Source organism: Python bivittatus, unplaced genomic scaffold (assembly GCF_059951505.1).
Source record: "Python bivittatus isolate LINGU-HERP-01145 unplaced genomic scaffold, Pbiv_v1 ctg000340_np1212, whole genome shotgun sequence".
Classification (NCBI taxonomy): domain Eukaryota; kingdom Metazoa; phylum Chordata; class Lepidosauria; order Squamata; family Pythonidae; genus Python; species Python bivittatus.
In genome coordinates, this window is record NW_028277056.1 from 2,756,507 (window position 1) to 2,768,137 (window position 11,631).

General features: G+C 45.9%; 1 protein-coding gene across 1 annotated transcript in view; it reads right to left on the reverse strand.

The window, feature by feature from the left end:
* The window catches only part of PGM2L1 (phosphoglucomutase 2 like 1), a 31,380-nt gene extending 20,754 nt beyond the window's left edge, over positions 1-10,626 (reverse strand). Inside the window, exons 1-2 of the mRNA XM_088140414.1 lie at positions 10,485-10,626; positions 9,974-10,184 (exon numbers count right to left, since the gene is read on the reverse strand). Of these exons, the coding sequence (XP_087996540.1) occupies positions 9,974-10,090 (117 nt within the window). The 5' untranslated portion in view covers positions 10,091-10,184; positions 10,485-10,626. The remainder of the gene's footprint in view (positions 1-9,973; positions 10,185-10,484) is intronic.
* Positions 10,627-11,631: the final 1,005 nt, after the last annotated feature.

The window sequence follows — 11,631 nt, forward strand, 5'->3', positions numbered from 1 at the left end:
TTCTATTCTCAGTACTTTCTGTAGAATAACAATTATGAGACAGAGAACATGGACAACGAAATACGCTGCCCAGCTGCATGTTTTCAAGAAGTATTTTGACAGCCTCCACAACTACATCTTGTTAAAACAAATTCCAAATAAATTATTGGGAGCAAAGCTACCATATTGTCTAGATTAAGATCCCAAACACATCATTAAATGCATCTTAAATGCCTAGAAGTCACATCTTCTAATCAGGATGACTCACTCCTTAAAACTAGTTGTGGGTTGGCAACGTACAGCTATTCACTGATAAACAACACTCTGTTATATAGACATAGATACAGTCATTTATATCTATTTGTCTATTCTAGGGCTGAGCTCTCTCTGAATCAAATCCAGTTTTAACCTACACCAAAGAATAGCTTAAGATGTCCTCCAAAATACCAGTTCCTAAAGCCATCAATCAAAAGACACTGCAATTATTCCATAGTTTTGTCTTTAATATAATTTAAGACGGAATAGTGAGAAATCCTAGAGGGTTAGAAATGGAAGGTAATGTTTGACTCTCCTCTAGAATTTCATAAATGAGGGAAGCTGGTTACACCATGAAAGATTTCTCTGGAACTACAGAAAAACTGAAGTAACTGTGGAAATAAGTTAAGGATATTTCCAAACATTCTGCGATCACCCTGTCTCAATCAGAGAATTTTACAGGGTAGCTAACCAAAACAGCTTTCTACTGAAAACCCTCCTGCAATTGTATATCTTATTTCTCTCCTCTCCACACACCATTCCCTATTAAAGAGAAAAAGACAGAGTAGTTGTACATCCTCTTTGGAGTGGTGACACTCAGATGTTGCCATCTAGAAGCAACTTCAAAGGACTGTTGAACAAGAGCCCACCAAAAGTATGTGCCACTCAAGTCAACAAATGTAATAAATCACACTTAAAGAAATGTATGCATTAACTCTAACAGATAAAAGGGCATTTTCTTCCCTGCTGCAATCACAATAAAAGCTGTTACTCTAGAGCTCTTCTACGCGATACAAAGAAATCCCACTTCAAGCCTGAGCACAGGGACCACCTTGTTTTATTTTTTATTTTTTTTAATTCATCTCTAAGTTGATGGGGTAGCCTTTACAGCTGAAGAGGGAGCTAAAAGTATTTTATCATTAAATCAAGTCAGCAAACCACTCCGAGAGAAATTTGACAAGGCAGTGAAGAAGCTGGCATGTTTATCTTGGAGCACAGATAACATTCTTCAAGGATAGAAAGGGTATCACTGAGAAAAAGAAAAGACGATGAAGAAAAATCCCCTATCACTCCAGGCTGACGGTTGTGGAATAGCGGATTAGAGTAACAGGATTCAATCAAGTAAATGATTAAAACAATTTCCCAGAGAGTTAGTGAGCTCCTGCTCACTAAGCTAGTTCAAGCACAGCCTATTTATTGGAGAATCTTTAATATGGGTTCCTGCCCTGAGTAGGATTAACCCAAAGACCACAATGGCTCCTTCCACCTTGAAGACTTACATGAATAAACTTACAACTAAATATTTGTTTAATTAATTAATTAATTAATTTGCATGCCGCCCATCTCCCCCATACAAGGTGGTTGGTCCTGAATCCTTGTAATCAATGGCACTTTAGGCCAGCTGATATTTGAAGCATAAAGAGAAAATCAAATCACCGATATTGGACTACATGTACCCTCCTTTCAGATTTAGTCAAGCTTCCTGTCACCCCTAGAGACCCCATCCCTTTCTCTTTTGCATTAATATAAGCAGAAGAAATAGAGATTAAGATAGCCATCCCACGTTCCTTTAATGGAAAAGCAGAGAAAAATGTTATTGAAATAATCCACACTGGCCAAAGGGGATATCTCAGTCTGCAAACAAAACTAGAGGGTACTCAGCCTTTGCCACAGTTCGCTCCTTCCCGTGAATCAAAATTCAGATGTTTGATTCACGTAAGCTCTACTTAGTAAAGTTACAAACTACATTACATTATTTAAGTAAAGGTACTTGATACAAGTTTTCTTGAACTGCATACACTATTCAACTTGCATTATTATGGCTGGTCGCACAGTCAGCCAGATGTTCAGACTGGATTTGGCATTTTTATCCACCTATTGAGTCCTTCCCAAGGACCTGGGATAGGCGGATGTGGTTGTTTGATGGTGTTAAAGGCATCGTCGCAGGATGGAAGCTGTTCCAAGTAACACTGCCTTTTGCAATGTACTGATGGCGATTCTGTCAATGCCGAGGGTCTTCAGGGGGTGTTCCAGATGTTTTGGGATGGCACCCAAGGTGCCTATAGCTATTGGTACTATCTTTGCCTTCTTTTGCCACGGTCATTCTACTTCTATTTGCAGGTCTTTATATTGTGTGATTTTCTCCAGTTCCTTCTGTTCTCTTCTGCTGTCTCCAGGTACTGCAATGTCCACTATTCAAACTTTTTTGTCTTTCTCATCCACAATTGTTAAGTCTGGGGTGTTGTGTGGCAGGTGCTTGTCTGTTTGAATTCTAAAGTCCCAGAGCACTTGAGCTTCTTCCTTTTCTATGACTTTGTCTGTTTTGTGGTCCCACCAGTTCTTGCTTGCAGGCAAATGGTATTTCTTGCAGATATTCCAACGCACCATTGTTGCTACTTTGTCATGGTATTGCTTGCAGTCAGTCTGTGCGATCTTCTTGCAGCAGCTGACTAGGTGGTCCACTGTTTCTTCAGCTTCTTTTCAGAGGCGGCATTTGCTGTCTGTTGCTGTCTTCTCAATTCTGGCTTTGTATGCATCTGTCCTTAAGGCTTGGTCTTGTGCAGCCAGAATGAGCCCCTCGGCCTCTTTCTTCAACCTTCCTGCTCTTATCCATTGCCAGGTCTTGTTGTGATCTGCTTTGGCTGCTAGTTGTTTTGTGTATTGGCCATGTAATACTTTGCCTTGCCATGTCTCTTCTATTCTTCATTTGGTTTTTCTTACAAGCCAGTTTGGTCTCTTTGGTATTCAGTAAGCCTTCATGGTATACTAGCTTCAATGTATTTTCTTCACTGTCCTTCAGATATTCTTCCAATGCCCTTTCTTCTTCTTCAACTGCCTGGTGTTCTTGTAACATTCCATGCCCACCAATGCTCCTTGATAAGTAGAGTCTTTGAACATCTCAGCATGGATGAAGGGCATGATTCATTGTGATTATTTTTCTGGTCTTCCTATCCAGGGCTTTTAGTTCAGCTTGAGTCCAGTCCACTATTCCAGCTGTATATCTGATGACTGGAATTGCCCAGGTGTTAATCGTCTTGATGGTATTTCCTCCACTGACTTTTGACTTTAAGATCTTCTTCACTCTCATGATGTATTCACTACTAACTTTCTTCTTGACTTCAGTGTGCTTGACATAGTCAGCCTGAAGGATGCCCAGGTATTTGTAGTGATCTTCCTCATCCAGACTCTTGATGTAATTTCCATGGGGCATCTTGATTCCTTCAGTTTTCACTATTTTCCCGTTGATGGTAAGGGTGGCACATTTGTCCAGTCCAAACTCCATTACATTATCTTGGCTGTATATTTGGACAATCTTGATTATTGCAATTATTATTATTATTATTATTATTATTATTATTATTATTATTATTATTGATGATGATGATGATGATGATGATGATTATCATGGTTCTGCAGCACTAAGTTATTTGGCAAGATGCAGTATCAGAAAAAAAGCCATTGGAGGAGATAAACCTGTTGCATGTGGGTAAAAATATGAGGGTTGTAAGGAAGATGACAAGGCTATTGCTATAAAAGTACAGTCACGTAGTCCCTAAAGCTATAACCAAGAGACCTAGAAATGATCTGGGAAAGGCAATATTGCACAAAACTTGGGTACTCCAAGGAATTTTACAGCCCTGGACAATTCATACAAAATTCTTAGACCAGCTGCTTTGCTTCTCATTTCTTTGCCAATTCTGAGGGAACCTTTTACCACATATGTGGTAAACAAACCCACTGAACAAACCCACTGCAGTCAGACACATTTATTTATGTACTAAATGTATATTCCACCTTTACAGTACAAGTCAATAATGCTCTTGCCTCCTATTTTCCACACAACAACAGCCTATGAGGTGGGTTGGGTGGAGAGAGAGTTACATGCCCAAAGTCACCGAACCAGCTTTCATGCCTAAGGAAGAGTACTGCAGAACACATAGGCTACCAGTCCAGCACCTTAACTGCTACATCAAACCAACACATCCCTCATGGGCTCACATTATTGCACAAACTTATAATTTAAACGCATGTTTTTAATTCCAGGACATACTTACAGAGATTGTGCAAGCGTAAAGAAGCACAAAATATATCACAAAACAGAACAGTCTACCATTCCCCACAAAGCAGCGAGGGCCTATGTTAACAATCAAGAACAATTTTTAATCTAACATAATTAAATTTAACTTTCCAGAGGTCTGTGCACCAGCCTATGAAGTCACTCTGATCATTAAATGCAGGTGATCTCGGAAAGTCTTGTACAGGTTATCATTTGTTCTGCAAAATTCTCTCTGTAAGCCCAACAATCTACGAAACTGCAGTTGGTGCTTTTATGTTTCTGCCAAACATGAAGACGGCTGGCTGACAGCACAAAATGGGAGCACAATTTGTACTACATAATAAACCCTGCAGCTTTTGATTTATGTACAGTTGCTTAACCAGATGCATGCATAATAAAATCCTGTATGGATCACAAGCTGCTCTCTGCAGCTCGCAGGGTAAACCAGCCTCCTTACAGGTGCTTAAGAAGGGCCAGGGAAACCAACGACTCGGGGGCGAGTGAACAACCCTGACATTTACCACAAAGAGGTCAGCCAGCGGCTGGGTCCAGGGATTGCCAGCCATTGATCCGTTGGTGGAAACTGAAAAGTACGTATTTCAAGAACAGAATGGTTGCAGTTATTTGGGCTCCAGATCTGGCTGACCTTATAAACGATCATGAAATGTGATGGAGCTGAACGTGATTCAGAAGATCATTTGCACGTGAATTAGACAGAGCCTGTTTATTTCAATGAAGTGTTTCACGTGACAAGAACTTTACGCTGCCTTGAACAGTGAAAGGAAGGCAAAATACATTTTACATTATAATAGGCAGAGTCAAATTCTCATTAAATTAGAGCCGTGTTTCTCAACCTTGGCAACTCGAAGATGGGTGGACTTCAACTCCCAGAATTCCCCAGCCAGCCCCAAGTCCACGCATCTTAGAGTTGCCAAGGTTGAGAAACAATGAATTAGAGGATATGAATCCCTGAGTCTTTATTCATGGGGAAATGTATATTCAGATCTAAATACTCAAGATTCATGTTCCTGTCTGGGATGGCAGCCATCCAGAGTGGGATTGATTTCAAACCCAGAACAACGTTCCCCACTACACATACTTTTCCAAGAGTAAGAAATATTCTTCTACACTTCAAGGTTTTTAACTCCTCTTGCCAAAAAACAGGAAACTTGGGACGACAGACTTTTGCGCAGATTAATCTAACCACTGGCCTTTATAACGTCAGTCCGCAATTATATATTTCACATGTGGAAATCATGTAAAACCCTGTACGTGGGGTCATGGCATAAGGTAATTCCTCTCTCTCACTCTCCTCTGCAAATTTAGGGGAAGGTGGACTGTACACACCATTCTGACAGTGCTTTAAAATGGTACTCTCTCCTCCCATTTCCAAAAAAATCTCTGAAAATGTAAGGGCTGGCCCAAAAGAAGCAAACTGTAGTTTTCCGTAAGCTGGGAAGTTTCCATACTGGGCATAGAACCTAAGTTTTGAGATAAAAGCCAATCAAGATTCTGCTGGAAAACAGCAATACAAAGAGATCAGCTTTTACCATTAGACAATTCTGATAAGATTCAGCAGATCCTAAATCTCTAATCGGTAATTCAACCTAACTATCTGTTTACACAGCAACACAATTCCAGCTCCTGTGAAAAGAATGCCCCGTGACATTGGCTCAGACTTCTCTGCCCAATTGTTCAGACTAAGGCCACTTAGTCTGCGGTTTACCTACAGTTGGCCCCTTCCCCACTTTCTGTGCATGACTTTGCTTGCTGTACAGCTTCATATATAGTCTTATATATAATGGGTCTTATCGTGTGCTTCCCTCCCTAATAAATACAAATAAGATCACAGTATCAGATCAGTTATAGGTTTGTATTTCAATCAACGGGCCATAAACAACCCTAAGTATGCTGGAAATACATCAAGATATTCTTCAAGAGAACTAATTTAATAATATTAATATCAGGTTGATACCCGATTTTACCTCATATTAATATCAACCTGATACCTCTGTTTATCAGAAACATTCTGCACCTTCTCCTGGTAAATAGATGTTTAATTAACTGCAGTTTAAGGAGTTACTCTACGTCTCTATAAGAACAGCACAAGCAACATCCTTGATGCAAATATCAAGAGTGCCACCCATCTGTCCACCACACGGGTGGAGATAGCAACAGCAGAGTTTAAAGACCCAAGTCGCTGAGCAAATGTGTGTTTTATTCAAATCAGACCTCAGCCAAGAGCCTTGTCTGTGGAATGTTTTCAGTTTCGATTGCAAGAAAAAGAGCTTTAACAACTATTCATTCAGGTCTTTTCAAGGAGACTAATTTTGAACAAGTTCTTTTTTATATTTCTCTCCCTGAACAAGGTAAAACCATCTTTCTATTCAGACAGCTGCCTCTATTAATATTAATAAAGTGAAAACACTGTGAATCCATATTTAGGACGGTAGCTTTCTCAACCTGGTTTGCACAAATCTGATGCCCATCGACTGCCTACCCCTACTAACACGGACCAGTTGAACCAGGCTGTGAATGAAGCCTCCCCCCACATGCACTGGGGCTCATGTAATGCTGGACGAAATGATGCCTGTCGTTAATCTCCACCCTGGTAGTCCTCAAGCCAAACTTCACATGAAAAACATCCTCTCCACCTTGTTTGCCAGCAGTTACAGTAGAAAGTGAGACCAATCAGGCAACATGTGAAAATCTGACCATAAGCAAAACACAGCAAAGCAAGAACCACTTGCTAGAAGTATGAACAGGCTTTGTCAAAACAAGGTCAAATTCCCGGCTGAAAATATCCAAGCTTCCAATAGGAACTCGTGTTATCTCCAGGTACTTACCTCCAATTTCTTGCATTCGCTAACTATTTGCGGTTGGAAAGCAGGGAAAAGGAACTCTCATTTAACCATAAACAACATCAAACCACAATTTTAACCTTCAGATCCACTACAGGAGAGAGATTAGGATGAGGCCGGTGAGTCTGGCAGGGTCAGGTCTGTCTGATGGGCTGGCCAAGATGCCCACCCACCACTCTGCAGGTGATGTTTCTGACAGCAACAGGCTCCTGAATTAGGGATGGGCAGGGATGCGCTCCCCATGATTCCAGCCCTGAGCAAGGGGAGAAAAATCCCCTTCCTGTTTTCAGTAGTGGCAATCAGGATCGCTCTGTCCAAGCTGCATTGTGCAATGCCTCCACCTTCGCATCTAAGGGGAAGAAGCAACACACACTTTGCATGGCTCCAGGTCATCTTAATGGAGTAGGCCATGGTGATTGATTCACACCCTGCATTAAGCCATAAAGTAGGCTGTTTGGGTTTGGCTTAGCATGCTATGAGTAGCCAGTTGTGGTTTGCTCAGAAACCTACTGCTCAGTGGAACGTGGGAACCCAAACTGATGTTATATAACTTGAAGCCCAATACTGTATTTCAACTTAACTAGGATGGAGTTCCCCCATCAGCGCCTACGATATCCCTCTTTTAACTGGCCAAGTCAGGAAATGAATCTATGACTAGCTGCACATTAAAAGCAAGTCCTCTGCTTCTCCCAGCATCATCCAAATCCAGTCACTTTCACTTTCTCCTCCATGCATCTGGTGGCATACGCTATTAATCATTCGCTCTATCCTATTTTAGAGACAGCTGCAGCCTAAAATAGCTTTCCCAGCCCAAGTAGAGCATTCAGAAGTTCTTGGGGGAAACAAACTGAAGAGCTCCAGAACACGAGAATAAGTCATTTTGACTGCCCCCTTTGGGGTCCATAATCTCTAAAAGATCCAACACCAATATAGGGCCCATTAGAATGATATCAAGCAGCCCCACCTCGGTGACAACTGAATCTCCAACCAGTGTTTTCTTATGAAAACAACAGCATACAGACTTCATAATGTTTGTAATTATGTAAGCCAATTCTGTGACCTGTAAGACCATTTTTTAACACTGAGAAGCTACACAGTTTATGCAATTACCTTAGTTATTACAGAATGCAAAGGATTCCTACAAGCCCAGTCTTCTAAGCATTCTAACTTGCAAGAGTCAGCAGCACTGAATGCTGCTATCTTTTTATCCACTACATTCAATAGTCTCTTCTAAATTCCTGTAACTGCAGCGTTTAAGCATGTAGAGCCATACAGTCCTTTTGCATAAAATCAAACAAACCAACACCATATAGGCTATTGTGGTGAAAAGTAATGGCACTAAAATGTATTCCAAGGGATAAGCGGGGAGACTAATGGACTGTCCATTGCCAGCTCCTGGCATTTTGTTTAGTATTTGCTTCCTAGTTTTACTTTGCAATAAACCCTGTTCCACACAGAATCTTCCCTCTGCCAGTTATCCAGATAACACCCATTAATTTCCAAAATTCAGACTCTTGACTTTTAGACAGCTCCATTTCATAACAGTCCTTTCTCTCCATACCAGTAGATTTCCTATGAGGTCATCAAACAGTGTGAAAGGGAGAAAACCTGAAATAAGGTGTTGGCTATCAATTTCTAAAATGTCTTTGTCTTCCAAAAATGGGAAGATGAAACATTAGGTTTCTATATGGTCTAGATTTAATAAGTGTAAATGTTGAATTAATCTTATTGATATTTTATGAATCTTATTTTATTCTTTTTTCCTGTTCTTTCCCTTTATGTTCAGTTTTCCTGTAATATATGTAGGGGTTGTTGTTTTTTTACTGTACAGTACAATCATGGAAGTATTTTTTTATACTGCACTAATAAAAAATAAAAAGAGCAGACCAAGTTGGTCTTTGTGAGGGAAATGAGCTTTAAGACAAAGCACAGCTGTAGTGTGCAATTAACTGTAAATGAATTGCATGTATATTCATATTTTCTGTTCTTCCAGGTAGATGTCATAAGACTTGTGAGCAGCTTAAGATACATGAGCTTAAGCTCGCGGTATTTCATGGCACCCCAAAGGCAGAATAAATTTTTGAAAAATATAAGCTGTCCCCCTGCTGGAAAAAAATACGTTTTCCTAATGCGGAGAACTGCAACGCAGCCATCCCCTTCAGACATTTTCCGGAATGACTCTACTGATAAGAAGAAGAGGGTTACACTGCATGAAACAATACGGTTTCGGGACATGGTGTTGGAATCATAAAAAGCAGGTTTGGGGTAGCTCCGACGGAAGAGGAAAGCAGCGGTCTCCAAATGCGCCACGGTCTTCCACCCAAACAAACCAGACTGCCCGGGCAGCTCCTTTTCCGACTGACAAAAGCCGTTGCCTTTCCGCGCAATTTGCTAGCGGAAAAGGAGCTGCCGACCGGCTCCCGGGATTTTGCAGAGCAAAGGAGCGGAGTCATTCGAAGGGACCCGCCGGAGCCCCCCCCACTGCACGGGGGCTCTTTCGGGGGCGAGGCGCAGCGACGGGGGGGGGAGGGGGAGAAAGCCCATTTTGGCACAAACAAGCCGGGGATGCCATTTGTTAAGGGGGGGACCTGCTCCGCGGGCTGGCTCAGCGCTGGCGTTGTGGGCATTCCTCCGACATCCGCCCAGCCCGGGCTCTGCCAGGTGGCCAGAGCCTCGGCCGCGCGCCGGGCGGGGTGGGCATCGCCAGGACCCCCGGCCCCCTCCCCCTTTCCTCCGGGGCGGGGCGGGGCACCGGGCAAGCCGGGCTGCCCAGAGGCTGCCCCCGCGGAGGGCGCCTCGGGGCCCGCCCGCGCAGACCCACCTTGTCCCAGGTCAGCCACTGCCCGACCGCCCGGTCCAGCTGCGCGTCCCCGGTGCTGCAGGCGGCCGGCAGGTTGGAGTTGACATCCCCCACCGCGACGTCCCGGCGGTCGCCCATGTCGCTGCCCCGCGGGACCTCGGCGGGCAAGCGGGGCCGCGTCGACCCGGCGGCTGCGGCGCTCCCGTCCACACGTGCAGCTGCGGCCAGCGACCTGCGGGCGGGCGGGAGGGAGGGGGAGTCACGTGCCCGCCTGCTCCTCCCGGCGCCCCCAGCCTGGCCGAGGGGCTCTGGGCAGGGGGAGGGGCCTCCCTAAAAGGGGAGGGGAGGGGCCTGTCAGTCTCCCCCAGGGAGCCGGGCTGTTTGTTTATCTCCTCTTCTCCTCACAGGAATTGCTGGGGGAGGGCGGGAGAGCCAAAATTGGGGAAGGGGTCCTCTGTCACCCTTCTGTAAACATAGAGATATAGCCACGACCCCCCCATCCCAAAGAGAGCCCGCCCCTTGACACACACACCCTCGCCAGCCGCTCCTGCTCTCGGGGGGCGGCGGCGCACGCGCGCTCCCGGCGTCCCCAGCGCGCGCCCGGGCCCGGCTAGCGGAGCCTCCGCCGTCCGGCCGTCCGGCCCCGCCCCCTCCGGCGGGCCACGCCCCTCCGTCTCCACGGGTCGCGGGAAGGCCCGCCTCCGCCTCCGCCCGCTCGGCCCGCGGGCGCTGCTGGGAAATGTAGTCGGGGCGCTTCCGCAGCCTGCTTTTTCCCCCCGCCGGGTCCCGGGGTCGAGGGAAAGGGGGCGCGTCTCCCCCCTCGCCCCCGCCGCCCCGGGCCGCTAAGCCGCGCGCGTGGCTCGGAGCCCCTTGCCGGGCAGGAGCCCCCCGCCCCGTCCCGCGCACCTCGGCGGCGGCGGCGGGTCTGCCTTCGGGGCGCTCGCGGCCCCCGGCCCCGCCCCGGCCCTGCCGAAGCCCCCCGCCGCGGCTCTGCTCCCGGCCAGGTGCGCCTGGCAGCCCCGGGCCGGAGCGCTCAGCCCTCGGGGGCAGGGTCGGTGGGCGGATGACGGGCGCCGGGTCGATTTCGTCTCTCAATGGCCGCGTGGACAGACCTTCCCCGGGAGGGTCTGCCCCAGCCTGGCCCTTCAGGTCTCCCACCTGCTGCTGGTCCTCCTCTTCTCCTTTCCTTCCCCCTTCCCCAGCGTCAGAGCCCTCTCCAGAGCGCTGGGTCTTTGCACTGATTGATTGATTGATTGATTGATTGATTGATTGATTGATTGATTACGTGCCATCAAGTTGGTGTTGACTCTTAAGAGACCATGTAGACAGATTTTCTCCAGGACAATCTGTCCCCAACCTGGTCCTTCAGGTCTCCCAACGATGCCCCCATCGCCACTGTGACTGAGTCCTTCCATCTTGCTGCTGGTCCTCCTCTTCTTCTCTTTCTTTCCATCTTTCCCACCATCAGAGGCTTCTCCAGAGAGCTGGGTCTTCACATGGATTGATTATGTGCCACCAAGTCAACATCAACTCCAGCAACCACACAGATAGATCTGTCCCCAACCTGGTCCTTCCAGTCTCCCAACGGTGCCCCCATCACCACCATAACTGAGTCCCTCCACCTTGCTGCTGGTCGTCCTCTTCTTCTCCTTCCTTCTCCCTTCCCCAGCATCAGAGCC